This window comes from Pezoporus wallicus, unplaced genomic scaffold, assembly GCF_028554395.1.
Source record: "Pezoporus wallicus isolate ANWC-B61680 ecotype Strahan unplaced genomic scaffold, APGP_CSIRO_Pwel_v1 contig_14159, whole genome shotgun sequence".
Taxonomy (NCBI): domain Eukaryota; kingdom Metazoa; phylum Chordata; class Aves; order Psittaciformes; family Psittacidae; genus Pezoporus; species Pezoporus wallicus.
Genome location: NW_026642380.1, coordinates 574,133 through 598,413, shown reverse-complemented (window position 1 = coordinate 598,413; position 24,281 = coordinate 574,133). Strand labels below are relative to the sequence as shown.

The window sequence follows — 24,281 nt, the reverse complement described above, 5'->3', positions numbered from 1 at the left end:
TTTAACACACTTCCACTTCAAGCAGTTCACTAGTGGTGAGGTTGTTACAGGAAATACTCCAAATTGCACAGGAAAAGCAACATGTCCAGCCCTCTACCCTGAGATTTCATGTGCCTTCTGTCAAAGCCAGGCCCTGCAGTGCTTATACTCATGGTCATCTTATGCGCTCTGATTTGCAGAAAACTAAGCGCAGGACAGACATGGGAGATCCCATAGGAAACCTGCTCCCCCTTCCTCTAGTCAGTCCTCTCAAGAATGTCTTCATCTCCTGAGTGTCTCACTCTGACTACATCTGCAGGCTCACTCCCTCTTTACATGCCTTACAGCACACGGCACAGGCACTACAAGTGCGTCTGCTCACATCATTCCTGTTGTCTAAAGTCAATAGGCACTGCACTTCTAGAGATTAAATTTTTAGGCATGGCATGATTTGTGTATGTCTCCTAAAGGCATCTAATGCTTGAATAGCTCTGTTACTTGTCAAACCTTTCAGACTAGTGCTCCAGCAGGTTAATTATTGCTATTACTCTAGTAGCAGAGACAGAAGGCTCTTTCCTAAATTAGTTCATTGTGCAGGTATTTCATGCTGCAATCCTAGCTAAATTCATTATGTTGCTATACAAGCAGTGTATACAACTTCCCCTGAGAGTTCAGTGACCTTGGCCTGGCTCATTTCCCACATTGTACAAGTATAAAGCTACTGACCATAGTGGATCAACATTGATTTACCCTAGCTGAGGATCCGGTTGTCTTTGCTGGACTCTGCTCAGTACTAGTGGTACTTGGCAAGGTTTGTGACAGGCTCCTGTCCTCCCATGTCCCCTTGAGATGCCCCTAGAACCTTCCTCACTGCGAGCATCAGAGCTAGGGGTGTTTGCAGCCCATCCGTCAAGGTCAGGTTCCCCTGGCACCACTGGTGGAGTTACCTTAGTGCTGGGTGGCCAGAGCAGAGGGAGGCAGGGGAGGTCTGGGGGTCCGATGGGAAGGAGCTGCTCCTCTTGGAAACTCGTTCATACAGAGCATGTTTGTGGAGCCTTCTCCCTGTCAAGTCATGCTGGCCTGCTTGCCTGGCAGTGAGCTGGAAGGAAGCTGATTAGCAATGCCTAATCATGATCGCCATCACAACAACAGATCTCTGCTATATATAGCATCTTCCCCTAGCTGGGAACTGGGCAAAGATGGGGAAACCAGTGTGGCAACCAAGCCACAGCCCAGGCTTTTGTCTAGAACTCCAAATGCTCACCTTTTAAGGGATACTTGGAGGAGAACTGAAGAGGTTTTTATCTTCTTCCGGGTGGCAAGCTGGGCAGGGAATCAAGGCTGAGAAGAAAACAAGTCATCTTCCAAGGAGCTGGTGGCATGATGTAGGAAGGAGTGTAGCTTTTCAAGCCAGTATCACCCAACATCAGGCTGGCAGAGACTGCCCAGCACATCAGGCTGTGGCTGCCTCCCAGTAAGGTGACACTGAGCTCCTGCAATGGATTTCCCCATTTGCCGGCAAAGGGGAATGACTGCAAGGCAGCAGCTTTTGGAGCCCCTGCTGAAACTGCTCCTGGGTGTGGGGTCAGGCTCAGGTTTGTACAGTTCCCCAAATGGCAGATGAAGTCTGGGAGCAAGGGAGGAGGAAACAGCAGCCATGCAAAAAGTGCACTTCTCCCTTAAACTCATTTGAAGTGCAAAACAACACAACATGGCAGGCCCAGCTGATTTCAGTTGGTGTAACCTAAATGCCTGATTTCCTTTTGTCCAGTGAACAATTTCCCCTTCTCTTGCTTTGACTCCCTCTGGTTGGGCTTTCTAACTAGAAATGCAACTGCAGTCTTACACAGGCACTTTGTAAGAGCATCCTACACTCAGTAAGCAAGAGACGTACCAGAGCAAGAGGCAGAAGCATCTCACATTATCTCATTGAGATACTTCTGTAGGAATGCTGCTGCTACTGCTAACATAAACTCATTACTGGATGGAAGAGCAGCAGCAGTTGTTTTCACAGGGATGGATCCAAGGCCAAGCGATTGGTAATTGTTTCTGTACTCTTAACTGGATTCTTAAGTGGTGTTTTGAATGTTGTCTGAGAGCTCAGTAACCATGTGCTACATTTATACAGGAACTTCTGCTCCGTCCCACTAGGCCACTGAAAAAGGTGCCTTTACTGGGTTCACTTGATTAATAGCAGTGATCAGCTCTCTGCTCTGGGACAATATACCAATACTGTGATGAGAGCATTCATAGGAAGAGAGTGTTTCACAAGATCCATCCCTGTTGGTGTTACTGGCTCTGAACAATCTATGGTGCTCCAAATAATCATGGCCTGTGTTTTATTCTTTCTGGCTGTGCCTTGAGCAACATAAGCCTCCATAGCTGATCTGAATGGCAGCATGGAACTGAGTCCACTTGTATGATTTGGGGTTTTTTAGAGAGTATATGATAGCCTTTCACCATCTTCACAGCTAGAAGGTGACTGTGTCTAGCATGGGGGGAACAACAGCAACAGCAAAATGTTCCACAAGCAAGAGTAACAGAATGTGGCAGCTAGGAATAATGGGAAAAGAAGATTTCCCTTGGAAGTGTGAGCTGGATCTGTGCAGCCATACTAGCAACGTGTTGGTAGGGTCGCTCCATTCAGTAGCACTCAAAGAACTCCTGGAGAAACATCAGCAGGCTGAGAATAGGGGTAGACCTAAATTAACCCTCTCTATATATTTGATCTTACTGCTTTTAACCCTCCCTGGTTACAGGGAAGCCAGTGTCAGGTCTGCAGTGTGAAGCTGATCTCATTTCCATGTGATGGTTTGTAATAAAATGCAGCTTCGGACTTCCTTAAATCCTGTTTGTGATGGCCACAAGAGTCAGTGCAGGGGCTTGTTGACCAACCACATTGGAGAGAATGGAAGGGGAAAGGCTCAAGCTAAATTCAGAGCTCATTGGGGCAGCTGGGCTTTTCCTTCACCACACATTAGACACCTGATGGGTGAATGTCCCAGATCCAGAGTCACATCTTAATTTCTAGACAATATCCATCTCCATCTAGGAAGGGACAACAGTAATAGAATCAGTGCACAATTCCCCCCTCGTCCAAAGAGAAGGGAAAGGATGGCTGTCATTCCTTGGCTCAGCAGAGAGCATATGGGGTTGAAACAGACTGACTGACAATTCTTCCTTGCTGTGTGTTCAGTCCTCATGAAGGACATCTCCACTATGGACTGCAGGGCAGTATGGACGTGCCTGGCTAGTTTGAAACATGTTAGCTAGCCCCATTTCGTGGCAGAGCCTCTGCAGAGCTTCACCCTACACTGCCAGTTGTTTTCAGACTGGCTTTTTAATCTCTCTTCCAGTGATGACAACCTAATAACCAAAGCAGAACTATCCAGGAGCCTTCCTGTGTATGGTTTTACCCTGGAAAATGCAGATGAATCGGAAACAAACATTTTATTGAAAACCCTGCTTTGGAAGAGCCTTCTGGTAAAATGAAGTGAGGTCTCTGAAGGAAAACTTCCTGCCACACAGGATCTTAAAGCTTCCTGCCATACAGTTTCCCACAGCAAACTGCCCTTGATTCACGCCAGTTTATGCACCCAGCCCCATGGTTTGCAGCTTTGCAGCATCCCTATTATATGGATTAAGCCAGAAATTCGGAGTCCTGTAGATGTCACAACCAGCTCCTTGGTGACGTTTTCCTCCTACTTTGGGTCTGGAAGCATCAGGGTCTCTGGACCATGCCATCGTAACCTACAGTCTCCCATAGCATCGGCAGCTTGTGAGTGACAGAGACATGTTTCCCTGCTGCTTTGCCCCGATCAGGCAGCTTCCTGCTGCCGCGAGCTATGTGCCTGAGTCTTGTCATCTCTCAGTAGATTCTAGGGTTAAAGCAAGCACGTGGTGGCTTTGAAACACAGTACATCAGTGTTTCTCAAACAAATATTTCGACTTCTGTTTTGCAGAAAAATTGCCCTATTAAAAATATTATGTTTTGGATTCTGAATGTGACCTGAACCAAACAGCAGCATTCCCATGCCACAGACGCTGCAGCCAACCAGCTAGTGACAGAAGGAAGATCCACACTGTTCTAAGCAGGTGCCCTTATATTTCATCTCCATCCCACCTTAACTGTCTGAAGAAAAACATTCAAGTGCAGAGGTCAGTGGGCGAAAAAATCCCTCTCCTGCTGGCCAGCTGAGCCGATAGTGTAGGCCATACATGGGTTTGGAATGAGGGGCATTAGACTCACAACCTGCCCAGTGCCAAGAAATACACAGCTAAAATTGGCAGCTCGGAGATGAGTAATGCACAAACATGGTCCAGAGTGTTGCAAGTGTTCAAGCACTTCCAGAGTATGTTGGGTAAACGAGTATCTGTTTCCATGGCATCAAAACAGCACAGAGATTACGCGGTGTCCCTTTGGCGGTTCTCTGATTCCAGTGCCTGGTTGGTGTGAGCAGAGCTGACTTCCAGCAAAAGCACTCCCTGGCTCTGACATGGAGGAGCACAGTGAAGTCCTCCTCTTCATCCAAAAGGATGAAGGAGCCCCAGGTTGTGGAGCAGCAGCTGCCCCCTCCGTGCGGTACCAGCTTTGCTCAAGCACAACCATTGGGCAGGAAGCTCCTGCGTGGTGTTTCTTCTGTGTAGTGAGATGAGAGGGTTTTCTTTTGCAAGAAAAAGCAGTTATCTGTGAAAATATGCCCATTACTTGTGTCCCGTTCCCTCAGTAAGGTGCCACTTGCATGGTTTTGTGACTGTCATCTCAGGGATGTCCCGGCAAGGGTACTTGACTGGCTAGAGCCAAAGAGACTTCAGGTGGGGGCTTGGAAGGCAGTTTTCTGGTTTGCTTACAGTCTGTTTGGGATCAGGCGATTGGACCTCTGAGAAACTGATGATCTCAGCGTTTTGTTTGGAGATAGCAAGTATGGGGAATACCTTATTCCCTGCAGTCACGGCATTTCACTGGTTCTGTCGTTGTGAGACTTCCACAGGTAGTCCAGTGCCTGCTGGAAGTGGTGCTGGTCCTCCGATTCCTCTGGAGAAGTGCGATGCGTGGGCAAAGACAAGGCTTCTTGGGACACATTGCTGCCACCAGTCAGATACAATCTGAAACCGTTCCTATTGGTCAGGAGAAGAAATCCACCAGTGCTGACTCTGATATCTCCCCTGAAATACATTCTGAGTAAATTGTCCTCCTACACTACACTCACATCATTATGTCATTGGTGCTCTTTACCACATTGTACCACAGGGTAGGCTAGTTTTGGGGTGGCCAAAATGATTGGTTTACCTACAGTAAGGTTATTATGTGCCATAGGATTCTTTGGCAAGGAAGATACTACCCATGTGCAAGGTTTTGTTACAATACCATTCAAGATGTTAATGCAGAACCCCTGGCACAAAGATGCATCCGATCGCCCCGTGTGCTTGCTGTATTCATTCAAGTGGCCTTTGCAGCTGATAGCCTGCCAGGGCTTTCCCACCACACCCGTGCCTTCTTCCTGCCCTGAGATATTGCATGACTGATGCTGTGCTATGTTCTGTAGGAACATTTTATCCTATTAAGGCACCTCTGGAAGCCAGATGTTCTGTTTGAGGAAGGACTTTCTTTTTTAAAAAACAAACATTTTTGAGCTGATGTTATTTTTATTCCGTTCGCTCTGTGAAACTTCCGAGCACAGATCTTTGCTTGGCGATGTCATATCAGGGAATGACAGAGAAATTGCTGCCCATCTGTCGCTGTCAACTATATACATGTACAGAAGGAATCTACTTAGAGGGCACTATGGATGTTGCAAAGCTAAATATTAGTATGTTAGGAAATTACTGTATTAAACTGTGCTTGCAGTCCCACTCCAGCTTTGAGTTACATGATCCGAAGTGTGGTAAATCACGTCCACCAACTTTTGAAGTGGTCTAATGCCCTGTTCTTAATTTCTGGGATTCCTCCCATAAATCCCTGAAGCCAGACTTGTAGCCATGCTGAGCCCATGTAGCTCCAGTGAGAGTGAGCATGAACAGTGCTTCAAGCCAACCCCCTAAGCCAACTTTTCTGGCTGCTCAGAAAACTCAGGTCTGATGTGTTGAACAGTAGGCATCCAAGTTCACTGTGATGACTTGGTTCTTCACCTTTCCACCAGTGAAATGAGGATAATACCTTGCTCTAACATCATGTTAATGTGGTTATGAGATACAGAGCTGTAATAGCGTTGTGTAGTGAGAGATGGTACTAATGAATATTTCTGCATTCAGCACAGAGTTTGACAAAGATATGGTTAATAAATGGAACGTGCTTTCTCTGTAGGACCTCTTCTCAAACAGCAGCTCTGGTTGCCTTTATTCTTTGGGTATTCCATATTTTGATGCATTCAGAAATCAAGAGATCAGGAATTCTCAGCATACTGTAGACTTCCTGATACTCAAAGCTCTACTACAGGCAAATGCTGAAATCAGAAATGAGCTGTGCAACCAATTTTCCCATGTTTATTAAGCAAGAGCCACCGATGTAAGGATTTTTCTTCCACAGTGAAACCTCTCATTTTTCTACAGCACAAAATTCATCATAGCAAATAGAAGAAGACCTTCACGTGTATATGTTGACTGGGATGGTTATCATGTCTAACTCACAAGTCTCACCGTTACAGTCACATCATTTGTGTGTTATACAAGACTTGGTGGCTGCGGCTGCTCAAAAAGATACAGGTGTCTTGAGGTTACATTACGTGGAGAGTGGCCTACTAACAGTCTATTTGCTGAATCTGGAAATGTAACTCCTAAACAACCTCATCCATTTCTTAAGCCTATATAATATGGCTCCCTATGTATATACTCTTCATATAGCTTTGTCCAGTCTTAAGTTGGATTTCTATACCTTACCTTAACAAACTGTCCCATGGCATGAGTATAAGGAAGTTTTTCCTGGCCTGTGGGGTTTTTTTCTCTGCCTAATTTCATGTCATAACTTTGAGCTTTGGCTGTGAAAACTGGAAGCATTTCAAGTTAGGAAAGTTTTAAGTGTCCCACATAAAAGTGAGAGTTGACAAGAGCTTTAATAGTAAGGAAGGGGAGGGAGGTGTCTGAAAACACAGATCACAGCTTTCAGTGCTGAGGTTTCATGAGTGTTAACTAGATAAAAAGCGACCTTGTAGAGTGCAGTGAGCAGATCTGCTTCCAGGGTGGCCAGGCTAACTGGAATGTCTTTTTGTCTTGCAGAAGATGAAGCCCATAGTCCAAAGAAGACGATCTACCCCTTCTGCCATTACAAAAGCCCTTGGCAAGTCAAAGTGCCATTCCAGGTAGAAGAAATACCTTTCTGACTCCTTTTTCCACCTTTCTGCTGACATCCTGCCTGTGCTGTGTAGGGTGGCATAAGTTCAGGATGTTTGGTGGGAGAGGCATCAGTACCAGCCATCCTCCAGGACAGTCACATCCCTGTCGGATGACAGCAGCTTTCCCTAACTTACCAACTTGGGTGGTGAAAAGCTCCCTCTCTTGCCTGCCGCCCCGGAGCCATCCAGTGCTCTACTGATGCTTTGCTCCTGCAGGTGTAAAGCATCAGGAGAGTCAGCAGGTAGAGCCAGGTACAGACATGCCAGACATTCATCTTGCTGCATTGCAGCCCATCAGGGCATGGGAATTGGGTGCAGCATGGTAATACGAGCATCATCCCCACGGACCTGTCTCCGTGAGGTCAGCCTCATAGGATTATAAAGGGCAGGAGTGGTTTTCGCTTGGTTGTTTCCTGACCAAGTTATTGGGCTTCTTTGTCATCACCCCCACCCCTTTCTAAATTGCACTAAAAAAAAAGAAGCAAAGAGAAACAAATTCTTGACTTTATTTGGCTGGAGAATATCCTCCTGAGGGAGGGAGGCTTTAAACACTTCTCATGACGGATTGCTACGGAGGGAGCTGGTACAATGCCATCTCTGCTTAGGCCACCAGAGTATTGGTGAGATTTTTTGGCTGTCCTGCTGTTGTGCTTACAGAGCTGTGTGACCCCTCCAGCTTTAGGAAACACATTGCTGAGACTGTGAGGTGGTGTGGCTCCCACTGCTCAATTGACGCACGTGGAAAGCTCTTAATACCAAGTCTAAAGGTGATTTAGCTTCTCGCTTTTAAAGGCAACAGATGCATAAGCCAAGAATTCTCTTGTTAGTGGCTGTGGAGAGGTGAGGAGGGAAGAGGGACTTTCTCCCTTCAGCAGTGAGGGTGTTCCTGTGGCTGTGGGATGACTTTAAAAAGCAGACGCTGGCGAGCTTTAAACTCACTCCCATGAAATCATGGGATCACTCCCCAGTTAAGGGCAGTGGAAGCTGAGTTGTGACTAACCATGTCAAAAATACTATCCCTTAAAGCTCATGTGTTTTTTCATATGTGTAGAGACTGCCCTCACGCTAGAGTATTGTGAGGGGTGGAGGGAAGATAAGTATCTCTTCCACATGTGTCATCCAAAGCAAGATACATGGCTTTGTCTATGTGTAGAGAGGACGATTTGTGTTGTGAGGGGTTTTCTATGTCTTAGAGATTAACTAATTCAGTAGGGTCGGGCACACAAACACTGGCTCTGAACAAGGCTCAGCAAAGAAATGTTTCTTGTTCATTCAGCACAAACCCACCTGTAGAGCCAGGATAGAAGCAGGAAATAACTATGGGACCTGTCGTACTGCTAACCGCTGCCAACCAGAGCCAGGAGCAGCTCAGAGGAGGGTGCTGAGAGGCAAACAGGGAGATTAGCATTTGGCAGAGCTATTCCAGCTGGGGAGAGCATAGAGAAAGGATCTGGTTCAATTCCGATGATGACTTATTGATTGCAGTCAGCATGCAAAAACCCCTGTGGTTTTGGGGAAGTGGTCAGCACCTTTGTCTTTCTTAGGAGAAACAAGATGCTGGATTTCAGCCAGGCAATCAGACGGCTGGAATTAGATGGGTACATGCAGTTTGTTTTCTCTGTGCTGCAGCCCTAGCACAGACAAGCAGTTCAGAATGGATGGAAAACATGTGCAGAGATGGTAGCCCCTCCTCACAGCAGGCTGAGCAGTGCCACGAGCCATGGGTTTTCCGTGAGTCATAGCTCACATGCGCGTGTGGGAAGTAAGTGTTTTACCTGAGTGAGAAATAACTCAAAAAGGAATGCATCAGCAGCTCAGCCTCCCCAGGTTTGGTGTGGGCAGTTAGGCAGTTTTCCATCTGTCTGAGGCTGATAAAATTAATTGGGCAGAGGCAGGCAAATGCAGTTCAGAAGGGAGAGCAATATAGAGGCAGTGCTGGGAGAAGCACGGGGCTATGAGGCTCTTCCAAACCTGTCTTCAATCATGAACCTGTATGAGAAAAGCTTCTGACAAAGTCTTATGATTTTTCTTCCTTCCTTAGGGAATCTACCCTTCCCTCTTCCCATTCAGACAATGGGCTGCCAAGTGGGGTGTTCAGCAGCCCAGGCTCCACTTTCGTCCTGGATGAGCGCGTACAGCTAACTGTGGGCCTGCAGACCCAAGAAAGACATCTGATCTTGTTCAGTGATGTGCTGGTCATCGCCAAGTCCAAGTAAGAGGAATTCACACTTACTCCTCTGCCCCAGTATGCGCTGTTAATGTTAGGCTCTGAGCTATTTGTGGAGCGGGCATCAAAACAACTCTTCTTTACAAATGTGGGTCTAAAATGCGGCGCTTCCCCTTTCCCCCTCTGGAAAGTCTTCCTGGTATTAATGCTTCCCTTTATTTTCCTGAAGGAAAAGGTTGTCTGATTGGTTTTGCCCTTTCCCTTATGTGGCTTCTGGAAAAAACAGTATGAGGGCATGAGCAGTAAGGGCAGACAATTGATTCCTGGCCTGGCTACTTCTGCCACACATAAATTAAGAGCCTAGGTAACTCCAGCTATTAGCATGTACGGCAATTAGCCTAAATCACCATCTACCTCCATGTGGCTGCAGTGAATCACATTGCCCTAAGCTGTCCCACTGCAGCCACCAACCCCAAAATCCATTTGCATCTCTTGTATTCCCTCCACATGCCCCGACATTTAGTTCTGGGGAGGCTTGCTGCTGTCACTGCATCTCGTGACTGAAAGGTTACGATCTGGCCTAAGAAATCCATCATTTGCCTTGCAGGTCCTCCTCCAGCCTGAAGCTGAAAAAGCAGGTGCATCTGAGTGAAGTGTGGACTGGTACCTGCCTCAGCGAAGTGACAGAGAAAAAGATGGGTCCTGAGAATTCGTTTGTCATCGGCTGGCCTATCACCAACTATGTCGTCACCTTCAGGTACCTCATCAGACACCAGACCTCCCTCTGCAGCCTGTTAAGTGAAATGATGACGGAGGCTGCAGGGCACTAAACTCTACTACAACCCTTCTCCCCATTGAGTAGAGGACTTCCACCCCCATTAGACAGTGTGGTAATGACCTGGACACTGGGAGTCGGTCATCTTAGAAAGGTACCTGCAGGTTGGTCCCTGGGAGCCTTTTAGAGGACCAATGGGTCTTGCAAGTGTTGTTATAGGAATGGCTAAGCCTGCTGCAGAGCATCTGAAACATCACCACCAAATCTGCCATAGCAAACCAGCTTGTCCCATCACATAACTTACAAGCATGTTGTTTCAGCACCTGCCAGCAGCCATTTCTGTAGGAGCTTAGCCCTAGTTTGAGAGATTTTCATTACGAAGGACAGGTTAGTTATGTCAGTGAAAATGCCGGATTGCCTTGTGCCAGGATTAAAACCTTTATCCTCTCCTTGTGTGCCATGGGCAAACCTTCCTTCTGCGCTATCTGCCAGGGCCTTCCAAGCCCACACAACAAACTAACTATAAAACTAGGAAGGTTCTTCAGGATGGGTCTGCACACAAGCTGCACAGTCCAGAGCTCACTTAGCCCTTGCTAACCCCAAAACTAGAAATGCAGTGGAGCATGGAGCAGGCTAAAGAACAGGCCCTTCGTATCCAAGTGCCATCTCAAAGGCTGTCCCTGTGCTGTGCCTGAGCTAATAAGGCTCACCAAAAAGCAGATGAGTTTTTTCTTACCTGGAGCATAGCTAAGCTGAATCTAGAGCTGGCGTACCCACAGGGAGCTCAGCTGGCTCAGGCATCTCCACTTCATACTCTCTTCTGCAAAGCAGAGAGGTCAGCGATCTTCAGGGTCACCCCATCCTCAGGGATGCTGGCACCCATAGGAAGTTGTGCCCCACTAGATGCTTTCCCTTCTGTGGGGCAGCTGCCTTGGTGGAAAAAAGAAATGGGAACCGTCCCATGGTTTCATACATGCTGTCTCATCGTTCACAGGGGTCAGGATGGACTCTCCTGGGTGATGCATTCCCAGTTAGGATTCATCCTCTTGACATGCAACTTGCCATTTGTATCTTAGTCCCAACTCAACAGCAGTTCCATTTCCTTCACGTCACTGAGACCTGGGTAACCCATGTTGGCAGCAGAAGCTTCTAGGAATGGCAGACACTGGGAAGGAAATAATAGGAGAAAGAAAATAGCAACTAAAGGTCACTGCAAAAATAATAAGGGCCTACAAGATGAGTTAACTCCAGCATCACAGAAAGACATTTGTCCCTTATCCCAACACTCACCAGCCTGGGCAGGAAATGCAGTCCAGGTTGTTCCTGGAATTTTTTTGTTATTATTATTTTTGTTACTTGTTAAAATAGAACGGAGGCAGGAAAGGACTGCGCTTTTGTTCCAGGGCTGTGCAGGAAGGAACTTTGACTTGCAGCTATATATAAATGAAACTGGGTAGAGTTTCCAAAGGCTGTTACCCGCTCAGCACTTGTTTGATCATCTGCCTCCCTTTTTATCTTCAGCTCAGCTGACGTGAAGGAGCGATGGCTGTCAGCATTACTGTGGTAAGTGACCCTCCTTTCATCCTCCTCCTGGGTGGTTCCTCTACAGTCCCCAGAGACATTTGTCATGCTGGGTGTCAAGTTGCCCTCTGATTTTCAGTACATGAGGTGTCTAGCTCCTGTCCGAAAAGTCCACCTTTGAAACCTGAATGTAGAAGCCCTGCTTGAAAGCAAAATTGGTGTTAACAGCCCAGAAAAGATGAAACCCACTAGAAGATAACGTTGGTGGAGCACCTTTTTTCCTTTGGAGCTGGAGGCTGACTTTAATGGCTATGGAAATGGCACAAGTGCTACTGATACTTCAAATGTTGGGTTGGTTTTTTTTTTGATTCAAGATTGTATTTGGTGGCGTCTGGAGGCCACAGTTATCTCTTTTTCATGTTAGGTTTTTATATGCTGTTTCCACTAACATCTCCAGGCAGAAATGTTTACATGGATACAGAGAGGGGAAGAAGCCTCTTGGTTCGTGGAGAATAGTAATGGTCTTAAGGATGCTGGAAGGTGTTGTACTAGACACATCTGTCCTCATTAAAGTGCTGTCATGTGGGGTTTTACTAGTCTTGGACCTCAAATAAATAAGCCATGAAGAGCATGTGACCACACTATGAGCATTGTACATTATTGTTACTGCTGTAATTAAACTGTATTTATCACAGTGCCAAGGAGCAGGTCCCTTGGATCTCTAGGATCCTTCTTAGGGTCCTTCTCAAGTTTGGTTAGGAAGTTATATTCCCTCCCCTTTTCTTTGACTTCCAGGCATATCAATGAGGTAAAACAGAATGAATATCGGAAGAATCTATCGCTTCAGATCTTTGTGCTGGATACTGACAGCTGTTCTTCTGTAAGTAGAACTAAGAACCTGCTCTTTGGACCAGCGCTACATGGAGGTCTGCGGGGTAGGGGTGGGAAGGCAGGGCTGTGGGGCTGCTGCTGCCACCTCTGTTTGAAATTCAAGTCCCATGAAAAGGTTTTAGAGGGTGTGCCTCTGGGCAGCTGCATCCTTCCCCCTGGAATTGGCTTCAGTTTTGGCTTAGGAAATGAGGAGGTAGCCAGACCCTTACCAAAAGCATTTAATTCTTAAGATTATTCTTGGCCTCCTGCTTTTTTACTCTTTTCCTTCTGCTTCGCTTGGTAACTGTGGTTAAGTCTGTGGTTGAGTGTCCAGCCATTCCTATTTTCAGTGCAATAAGATGAGGAAATCGATCATGAAAGAGTCGCTGGTGTGTTCTGAATTAATTTAGACTGGAATGTGCCCCAGTCTCTTCATATTAATAGCATACATTTCTAGGCTTCAAGCCAGTGCCATTTACTTCCTGGGTACTCTTCCCTCAGAGGGCAACCCTGATGCTTGTGGTTTATTAGCGTGGTGCCGTGTTCACCTTTTGGAGCGACAGTGGCACTACACTCAGTCAAATACTGATGTGATCAAATACAGCATCTGAACACCACCCTCATGCTGTGATTTCTACTCGACTAAGTCTTTGGATGGTATAATAAACCCATGATATAAGAAATAGTGGAGAACAGTTTTCACAATGTGTAGCCATCACCATTAACAGTGATTCCAGTACAACTCTTCCAACCATGAACATGTAGTAAAGACAGTCAATAAACAGACAAGTGACATTTCCCCCAAACTTTCAAGCTACAAGAAACCACAACCAAACTTCATCCCTTCTTATTAGCTTCCTCTGTTTTCTTTGTTTCCTTTTCTAGACTACCACAGTCAATGTGTCCAATGTGGAAACCGCAGAGGGTGTGATGAAGAAGACCCTTGAACAGCTTGGACTCCCTGTAAGTGGCAGTTGCACAGTCTGCCAGGTCTTAGCTAAGGAAGCTGGCAACATCCAGTTGACAGGACAGTGCAGATGTGGGGATGTGCTGTAGCTAACCAGTCAGGCATTAATACTCTCTGGACTACAAGATGAAGCAATCTGTTTGTGCGAGTGCCAAGTATCAAAAACACAGACATGCTTATACGCCTGCATTAAATTCAAACCATGTATAGGGAAGTCCATTGGATTTCAGAGGACTTCATGCTTGCAATCCAGCATTAGGATTGAGTCAAGCTTGTCAAAGGCTTATTAATGAAATGATACACTGAACAAAGCAGTGATGTTATCAGATGAGCTTTGCCCATTGCAGTGCTCCAGCCGTGCCCATTACAGTGTGTAACAGATAGCTGTGTACATCTGGCTCCTTGGTCTGTTCAGCCCTTTGTTGCTGTGTGTTGCTTTCTGAGTGCAACCTCATGGACTCTCACCCTGGCCCTCTTTACCTAATGTTTTTCTCTTCTCTGTTCCTCCACCTCCAGGGCAGGACAAGTGAACACCACCTCTGGGTGATCTCAGGAAAAGATGACCCTGCTTACCCTCTCATTGGTAAGCATTTAAACTGCTGCTTGCTTCTCTGACAGAGGGTGCAGCCATTGCTCCGACTGCTTTGCCTTATAACATAGTGCTTAGTTATGCTGAATGAGTAATCTCTGCATTAACTCTGTGTTATGTTGTTAGGTTTTCAGTGATAACCCAATAAATAAATCCCCAGGCTCTCCCAGGAAGTTTATACATGTCGGTTTATTAACAAGATCTTGCTCCAAAGACCATGTTCTCATAATAAGACTGTTATTCTGGGACTCTTTAGACTTCACATTTATTTTTGGGTGGGTTTTGATGTTTTCCAACTCATCATGACACATGCTTAGTTTTTGTATCCGTCCAATGCATACTAAACTGTTATAATAAGCCAACTCCTACACAGAGCAATGCTTAGAGTATTTTGTTAGTGCAATGGGGCCCATAAGCCTATTAATAAAAGCATAAACCCAGTTTATGTGCTTTGTTGCATGATGTGCTGGAGAGCTGCTAATGAAGAGTGGCTGGCCAGGTTTAACTGGATGAACTTACTTGTAAATCAATGATCACATGTACGCATAGGTGTGCCCTGTCCTCTTTAGGCCACAGGTGGAGGTTTGGAACAACACTGCTTAGAGGCCCAGCTGCAGTAGGAGCCATTGGATGTGGTTGCATCCTCCTGCCCAGATTTAGAGCTGTTTTCACGTAGCTCTGCATCTTTTCTTGCTCTTTATACACCTCTCTGCTCCACAGGGCATGAGCATCCTTTCAGCATCGCATTGAGCTGTATCCGGGACTCTGCTGACCAGCAACAAGGAATCAACAACAACACCCTTCTGGCTGATGGGACAGAAGCTTCCTTCCTTGATCAGCTCCCAAAGGAAAAACAGTGTCAGTTTGTTCTGAAACCCAAGCCCCAAGCTCCAATGCAGCTGAGGAGAGGTAGGGGCTGCAGGAGTGCATTGCAACCCAGCAGAGACAGCTGCATTCCATGGCAATGCCAAACTCTTCCTAACTTTGTATACATATCCCAGAGTCATTCTCATACCTGAATGTATGCGTAGAGGAAGAGATTGCAGAGCAGCTAAATTTGTTTGTGAAAATATTCAGAATTGGCTTTCAGTCCTAGATCAGCTTTCAATTGCAAGCCATTCTTACACTGCACAGGCAGCAAAGTTCACTGAAGAACAGTGATTGAAGAGAAGTTTTGCTGATGGCTGGGCGATGAACAAGTGTTTTCACTGCTGTGTATTACCTGACCGTCCCCATTTACAGTGTAGTTATTAAACAAGTGATGGTCCCCTTGCTCAGCTGGGAACTCTGCCCCACTGTGGATCACTCACTGGCCAGTAGAAGGACAGACAGATGTGTAATGGAGGTCTGTGTTTGCTTTCAGAGTCACTGCAGAAACACACCAAGAGGAAAAAGTCCTTGATTGACTGGGCCCTGCGCCGCAGCACCAGCACCCCCACGGGCAGCCCTCCTTCGCAGTCACCTACCACCCCACGGAAGCTCTTTGGCCTCTCTCTGTCTTCTGTCTGTCCTGATGGGATCCTTCCCAAGCCAATCATGGTAAGGAGCACCCTGGACTGGTTGTCCTGACATAAACTTTATGTGTTTAGCCTAGAACTTAAAGCCACTTGTGGCATTTATGAGGGCTGGATGACAAAGACCATCATTTGCTTGTGATGCAGATCTAGCTCAGTTACAAGAGTAAAAGCATCCCTCTCCTGTGTAATCCATATTGCTTCGTGCAAAGATGTCCATCCCATTTCAGTGAGTGTCTCCAACCAGGTCATCACAAGTTGCCAAGGGGCAATGTCAGTGGACGATGCCATAGTCCATACGCTACATAGCTTAGACCTCACTCACTAAAAGAGTCCAATGGACTCACACTTGCCCCAGGATAAGCGTACCCACATCAACTGTACTGGCAACTTAGCTGACAGGCTCTTGTCCCTGGTTAAATCATGACAAATCTCTTGTGTGTCTGTCCTCTTCCTGTACCGACTAGGTCTTGTTATAATTATGTGAGATATCATATACACAAACTACAGGGTAAAGTGTTAGGCTCTTAAGTACAATTGGGCTTTTTCTTAGGATATGCTGCTCCTGCTGTACCATGAAGGTCCCTCTACTAGGGGCATTTTCAGACGTTCTGCCAATGCCAAGACTTGCAAGGAGTTGAAAGAGAAGCTGAACTCCGGAGATGATGTCCAGGTGGATGGAGAGTCAGTCTTTGTGGCTGCAGCAGTCATCACGGTATGTTTGGCCAAGTAACTCAGCTGTCTGGGCTAATAGAAACTTCCTTCTTTAAGGAAGCAACATGAGTCTTTATGGGTAGGAAAGTTTGGGGAAGGTATAGAAAGCATTTTCCCAGCAAGAGACATTCTCATTTGATGGCTTGGACTATCTATGTGCTCAAAGGTATCTGTCTGACTGAGTGGTGCTTGCTTTCACATGCAGATACATGCAGTGGCCTTCAGGCCAGTGTTTCATTTTACACCTCTCTGTACAAAACAGCCTTCAGCAGGTGATATAGTAACAACTACCTCCAAGACAACCGTGGTATCTATACAGTGCCAAATAACATGCCAGAGTCTGGAGTCAGCAATTCAGATGCTGCACTAACAGGAAACCCTTTGGCGGCAGCACAGATGCGCTCAGTCCTTTCTGGACACACAGAAGAGACTGCAGGGAGATATGAGAGGACTCATGCCATTTAAGTTTTAGTAAGAAAAAGCCTATCTTTTGCAATTAAATCTGGTCAGAAAAATTCAGGCACCTAGAGTATCAAAAACCATGCCCGTCTCTTGCTCTTGATGGTCTAATACAAAAACCAGTCGACTGGGAGGATGTTCAGACCCTTTCCAATGCAAGACATACGTTAAGTTGTTAAATAGTCACCTGAGGGGAAAAAAAACAGCAATAATGATAGCTGAGAAATCTTTCAAACAGAACTATGCACAGCCACAGGGATGAGTCCTGTCCTGGAGAAGGGACAGGGCACAAGGGCTGCAACACAGTCCTGCAGTGCTGCAGTGGAAGAGCCCTGAGGAGGACAGCTTGGTGAAGTGGGGAGGGGAGGAGAAATGTATTTGTGTCATGCCTTGTTTTATCTTGTGCTTAATGAACAATGACTATATGCATCATGAAAACAAAGTAAGGATTTCAAAACTGACCAGACTGCTCTGCATATATATATTTAATTCAGGATTTTCTCCGAAATATACCTGACAGTGTTCTATCCTCAGACATGCACGGACTGTGGATGGAAGCTGTGGACACAGAAAATCGGGCACATAAGATTGAAGCTATCAAAAGGTTTGTAAAAGCCTTTGTAAAAGCTTCTTTAGGTGGGAGAAGGGAGAGCACACAGCCCTAAGCATAGACTTCATCTTCTGGGAGACGCTTTGGCAATGCTCCAGGCCACAGTAGAGCTGTTCTGATTGCTGGTGTCAATGGTCAGAACATTTTCCTTTCAAGAGTCTTTTATGAACATTGTGAACATTTCTGACCCCCCCCAAAAATGTCATTAGAAAATTCTTTTCTGATTACCAGTTCAAGTTACCAGAACCAGCACACTGAACAGGCACAGTAATTCAGCCACCAGGAGCACGCCAAATGTCAGTGGAATTAGATCCTTAGCAATGGTAACTTTTTTCTTACGTGCACAAAACAAAGCTGATTATCTTATTGGCCATTAGAAGAAATACCCCCACCAAGGTGGTGACTGGGACCTTGAAAATGGCTTTACTGCCTTGAAGCTGCTGCCCTGAGCAAGAACCGTCTATCAGCATCCTGTAGGATATGCAGTATATCAAACCTCTTCCTGTGGGTGACTCGGCTCAGTTTTTGAACCTTACTGTTTGGCCTGGGCCTCCTTCCTCCATTGTCTCTATAGCGTGAGACACAGGCAATGGCTTTGTCCCATGTGCTGCTGGCCTCGAGCTGTACGTGTTGCTTTTGGGCAAGCATTGTTCTGTTAGGGCCTTACAGGCTTCTACCACATGTTCTGGACACAAGTCCCTTGGTCCCTCCAGCTCTGTGAGCAGAGTGGGTAGGCAACATGGATGTAAAGTTGTTGCTCCCACAAAAGCTGGTGGAGGGGAGTGACAAGGGCTTACTTCATTATCCAATGTGAAAGTCTCAAAGTGGTTGCAAAAGGGCAGAAGGGGGCAAAAGGTTTGGGACTACTCCTGATGCTTGAAGAGCAGATGTTTGTGAACAGCATTGTTTTCCTTTGTTTCCACTCCCTGAATAGTCTAGTCAACCAGCTTCCAGAGGCCAACCTCATTTTACTCAGACACCTCTTTGGAGTCCTCCATCATATTGAGCAGAATTCCGGCGTGAATCAGATGAATGCCTTTAATCTGGCTCTTTGCATAGCACCCAATATGCTGTGGCTACCAAGTCCCACTGGGCCTGAGGAGGAGAGCAGGTCTACAAAGAAGGTAATCTTTTGTTTGGCCTCATGCTTGTCTTCCCCTTTTACTGCTTTTTATGGGCACTGCATTTTGTAGACTAAGGGAAGGCATAGGATTAGTGACAGTGCTGGCTGAGTGGCATCCAGACTTTGTCCTTTCCCTTGTGCGGTTGTGGCCATGCTGGCAGGGGAATTTAACCACTCAGTTTATCCAGGATGGAAAGGAAAGCCACGGTTGCTTTAGCAAATGAACTTCTATATGGTCAAGCAAACCATGTCCAGCAGCTAAAAGATGGAGCAACAGATACTGCCACTTCAGCTGTATTTAAAGCCATTTTGCAGAGACAAAGTAAGCAATGAATATGATGGTGCAGCAGGGGAGGAATGCTTGCTTGTAGCTTATGAGGTGTTTTCAATAGTGAGGAAAATTGTAGAACATACTGTACCTGGCTCACTGTACCAGTTCACAGAGCTCACATTCTTGTTCCAGCTGTAGTCTGTACAGACACATTGCCATGTCCTTAACAGCTTCTTGAGCAAAAGGTTCTGTAGGAAATTACATCTTTGTGGAAGGAAAAGGAAGATTCCAGGACTGATTTGACTTGCTTTATACAGCTGGCTGTATGTTCATGAAACTGAGTCTGTAAATTCATGTCTTTGGCAGGTGGCCTTGTTAGTGCAGTTCCTGATTGAGAACTCCGGAGAGATTTTTGGAGGTGACATTGCTTCCCTGTTTCAAAGACCAGACAAAAAGTCCAAAACCTCAGAGGGATCTCTGGGTAAGTCGCTGGCACTGTGTCTTCCAGACACATTTAAAGTCTTCTAGCAGTTAAACTCCTCATGCTAAAGAGTTTGCTTTCCCTTCGTGTCTCTTCCAAGGAAAAGCATTGGAAAACAGTTGAGTTTGGTTTTCCCTTTGTAAGGCATAGGCAGGAAGAGAGGGCAAAGCAGAGGGCTGAGGTGCATCTCTTGAAATGTCCCTGGTTGCCTTTCTCTTTGGATGCTGTTCAACCTATTCCAGCCATCACAAGAATTTAGTGTAGCCTTAGCAATGCCATGTCCCAGCAATCTTTTCTTCCAGATTAGTTTTGTGAAGCTAGACCAAATGGTTGAATGGAAACAGGCTGATTTGTCTCCATGAATACAGGCCAGTGGTGAAAGCTCAGGTCATCAAGCCAACATTTTTGATATCATTCCCAGTCCTGCTCTGGTCCCTGTGCAAACAGCGGATCAACTTTGCTTTTCCATGAGTGTATTTCCCTGCCTTGGTTGTAAGGTTAGGAGACACAAGCCACAAATTAATTTGTGTTCTCTGCTCTGGGCGTAGGCTTGGCTCAGCATGACGATTCCTCTGATGAGCTGGAATTTTCTGCTTGCGACCCAGAAGGACCGAAGCATCACCTGGTACCTGAAGCAGATGCCATTTTTGAGCCATCCAGCAGCTTGTTACTCGATGAGGATCCGGAGGACTGGGACTTGTTCAGTGAGATCACAGCCTGCTACCAAAGCAAAGCCCGGAAGAACGCCAGTGCAGACAGCTATGACCTCCTGGAAGAGGATGGCTCCTTCTGCTCCATCGGCTCGATACGTTCACTCAGCCCGGCCAGGGACCGGTGCTCATCGGAGCCCAGCGTCTGCCTCAGCTCCCAGCTCCCTGCTCAGAGCCATGAGCCGGTGGCCCGCCAGTCCAGCTGTGATGCCACCATCATGCACAGCCATACAGACTACATCCACAGGCTCAAGCAGCTGCAGGTAGAGAGCCAAAAGTTGATTGATGAAGGCCTAAGCGCTGGGGCTAATAAGGCCAGGCAGAACTTGTGGCAGTCACCTCGGACCAGCTCTACGGTGAAGAAGCTCAGCTTTCAGAAATCCAGCCTGTCCAACAGGTCCAGCTTCTCCAGCCTGTCCTCCACTACCACCTCCCCGTCTGCCTCCTCGCTCAGCTCCTTAGACAGTGCTTTCTCCTACTGCTCAGAGTCATCAGCCATTAGTCCCACAGACGTCTCATCCCTACCATTCATGTTCGGTACGTCTGCCAGGCTCCATGCTGTGTCCCCCAGGATTGCCCAGAGGTCCCCGAAAGAGTGGCACAAGTCCCTCAGGTCTCCTGTGCCTTTACATCCATGTGATCTGGACAGTTTCCATGAGTATGAACCCAAGGCTGCAGAGAGTAATCATTGCTTTGGAGAGAAGAAAGGTTTTCCTCCCGTCAGCAGAGCTGCTGTGGGAAGCCCATTAACTGACATTGACTGGGAAGAAGAGGAGAGACAGCTGAGTTGTGGAGGGGGCCCTGGCCCCGGGCTCAGGAGCCAGGGTTGTACCAAAGAGTTTGAACAAACCCCTGAGCTCCCAGCTGCCAGCCCGGCCGGCGAGAAGTGCCCGCAGAGCAGCCACCAGCAGCACAGGGAGAAGGCAGTGAAGAACATAGAAGTCAAAAGCGTTGATGCCTGCCCTCCAAGCCAGGAAAGCCTGAAGCGCACCAAGATAACCTTTTACGTGGCCCCAAATAAAGGAAGTCCTTGTGGGTCTCCAGTGGAAGAGGAAGAGGAGGGATCCCTGGCAAACACCAGCAGCAGCGACTCGCCCAGCAGCAGCAGTGAGCAAAGCCTGTCCAAAAGCTTGCAGACTGTTAAAGTCCATATCCCCCAGACCGTTTTCTATGGGCAGAACACCCCTCTTGTCCTGCAGTCCATCTCCAGGCGCTACCACCATGGACCAGTGACCCCGTCCCCACAGGCAGAGCACAAAGAGAGCCCCCAGAGTGCCTCCACTCCTGAGGAGCTGGAGAGTAAGCCAGAGGAAATGGCGCAGGCGCCGACCCAGAGCAAGGGCTTCAACACGTTCAGCCACACCATCCGTATCATCCTCCCCACCTCCATTCGAAACACCATCAGGGAGTACTTCAAGCACGACGAAACCAAGACCTGTCCCGCAGCAGAGGCAGAAGCAGTGGAGAATGAACTCCTTCGGAGCAGGGTGGAGTGGCTCAGGAGCCAGCCACTGGCAGAGGTGGGCGCAGAGGAGCGTGATACAGTGGCGTTTGCAGAAGAGACCTTTGTCTAGGATGGATGTGGGAGAACTGAGTGTATTTTTTGTGTATGTGCAGCAGAAAATAATGTGTAAGATATGATGGGGGTGTGAAGAATCTAGCAGGCTGCATGGGGCAGTAAGTGTAAAGTGACACTAATGTGTACGTAATGCTGGGGTTTAACATTCATTTTAGCTGGGATTGGGGGGGGGGGGTGTTCTTGATTTTTGATTTACGCCCTTTTTCTACAGAAGAGGCATCACTGGCTGGGTGCCTTGGGGGCTGAATGCCATCAGACTCTCCCTGTCCATGAATTAGCTGACATGTACAGGGGCTGACTCCCTTCCTTTGTAAAGTGGGAAAGGAGAAACTCTGCTTTATTTTCTCCAGTCAGCTGCTGATGCGTGCGGCTGACTGGAGAACTGGGACAGCTCATACTCCAGCAGAACTAGTTAAAAATCCTTATGCTTGCACAAAATCCTCCACTATTCACTTTTCATCACCACTCACCCAACGGAAGACCCTTCACCTCCATCCCAGAAATCACTGCAGCTTCTCTCTGCTCATCATTTGGCCCCTGGTGGTCTAGCTCACAGTGTGCCTCCGTTACTGTTTGAGGCACCAAATGGATGGAGCCCAAAGCCCAGCTTTCACTGACAGATGGCATATGTAATATTTTAACCCCAAGATTGCTTTTCCTTTCCCAATTCATTTTGCATTGATTCTCTCAAACCTCCCCTAAAGCTAGTATTTGACAGAGCCACAGTTACTGTAAAGGATTTTAGCACTGTCATTTTGGCAGAGCTATGACATTTGTCTTTTTTGGTGTCCTCTGGGACACCTGGAATGTTGGGCCTTTTACCCCTAGTAAAAGGTGACATTATATTTCTGTAAATGATGGTAGCATGTCAAAAAGCCCTTTCCAGAGGCAGTATGGATGGGGCAACTAATCAAATTCCTAGTCATGCTGAGAGGGACTTAAGCGGTATTTGGTTCTAGCACGAGGTCAGAGGAGTTGTGGAAGTTGTCAAGAATGCTGTCGAGTGGATGCTGAAGCAAAGCCTCATCTGGCCAGAAAGTTGTCAGTCCATAAGCTGAGATGGTCCAGGCTTCAACAGCGCTGATGCTGTCTCAGAGAAGCATTGAATTCCCACTCAGCTTAGCACATGGCTCAGTTGTTCCAGGAGAATTAAGTTTGGAGAAGTGCCAGGCAGCGATGTGCTAAGCAGGCTTCTGGTACTGCACTACTAAAGAAATGCAGCCAGTGGACTCTTGGAGCACCCCCGTGATTCCACTCAAAGCAGTGCTCAGAAGTGCCACAGTCATAATGGGACTCGCTGAGAGGGTTGTGATGCTGCCAGCTGAGCGGTACACAGAAGCTGAGAGCATCACGTTAGTTTGACAGGCATTAAGAAAACGTTGGGAAAAGTCTCAGAGGTTAAAAGGTTCAGGCTATTTCATTTGAAAGTTATGTGAGAGTTTTTAAGTGGTTTCTCTCAGAGTTGCTCCTTTTACTCAATTTACAGTGAATGGGTGAAGGACTAGAGAAATATATGAATCCTAACCATCGAAAGGTCGCCTTTGCGGAGTAAGTGCCCCCTGCAAGTTGCGGAGTGTCTGCAAATAGCTGTATCTAGAGTTGCTTGACACCTGCCGTGGTTCAGTCCTTGCACAGAGGGGGAAGCCAGCTCTGCGAAATGATCTAGTAGGTATCGGATGCCACCGCTCATCTGTCAAGTGCCTGTGGCCAAATGCTGGGACAGGGGAGAGAGGGGGAAGCCCAGAGCCCACCGTTCCGAGGTGTATAGTTTGATTAACTCCATGCAGGGTGTTTAACTGTCAGATTCGGCACTCTCTGTCCCAAACCACCTTGGTGACCTTTGTATGATGAAAGGTGTATATAGTTGTAATACAACACCCCCCCCACCGTGATTCCCCGCACACATGAACACTGACGTGGCATTCACAGTCTTTGTCTTCCAGAGCTACAGTTGTAACTATTCCAATAAAAGACACACGTGTTTGTTTGTCATTGGGGTGCAGCGATCACCTCTTGTTCCCTTGCTCTTACCTCCCTCTTTTCTGCGCTTGAGTGGTGGCGTTTGCAAAACACCAACTGTGCTGTTGAGCCACGTGCTTCGGACCCTAGATCCGAGAGCCTGGCCGTGCTGAGCCTTCTGCCAGCAGGTCGGCTCAGGCACCACTCTTATTTGTGTCTTTCTGGGGAGGTGAAACTGCATTGACTATTGGAAAAGTGCCTGCGCTTGGCAGAGAGATGATTCTGTGTTCTGAACGTGCTAATGGATTGTAAACTGACTCAGGAGCTGCGCTGGTCTCAGCTCAGACGAGGAAGACCTGGAGCAAATGCAGAGGAAGAGCTCAGGATTTGCGTCACCCAGAAGAATTATGAGCAAGTTGAAGAGATCGGTTTATAGAAAGTCTGGGAGAGGCGGGGCAAAAGGCACATTTTTTCCTCTCCTCATCCTGGGCTGCCTAATAAGGGCGCATTTCCCTGGGCAGCTGCTCTAACCCCGCTCTCTGTTAATAAATTTTCTTCATTTAAAGCAAAACAAAACCCACCAAAACTCCTCAGAAAAGGTAGCACAAACCACTGGTCCCATTGGAGCACGTGATGCACGGCAGAGGCAGGGTGCTACACAAGAC

The 24,281-nt window shown here is 47.1% G+C and overlaps 1 protein-coding gene across 1 annotated transcript; it reads left to right on the top strand.

Moving 5' to 3' along the window:
* Positions 1-7,143: 7,143 nt before the first annotated feature.
* LOC130610039 (rho GTPase-activating protein 20-like) lies at positions 7,144-23,649 on the top strand. Its single transcript, XM_057429590.1, has 14 exons — positions 7,144-7,274; positions 9,349-9,519; positions 10,082-10,231; positions 11,771-11,812; positions 12,566-12,650; positions 13,526-13,603; positions 14,124-14,190; positions 14,917-15,105; positions 15,560-15,735; positions 16,264-16,425; positions 17,378-17,487; positions 18,428-18,617; positions 19,254-19,368; positions 19,917-23,649. Exons 1-14 carry the CDS (start codon positions 7,195-7,197, stop codon positions 21,650-21,652), a joined length of 3,351 nt encoding a protein of 1,116 aa, XP_057285573.1. The 5' UTR covers positions 7,144-7,194; the 3' UTR covers positions 21,653-23,649.
* Positions 23,650-24,281: the final 632 nt, after the last annotated feature.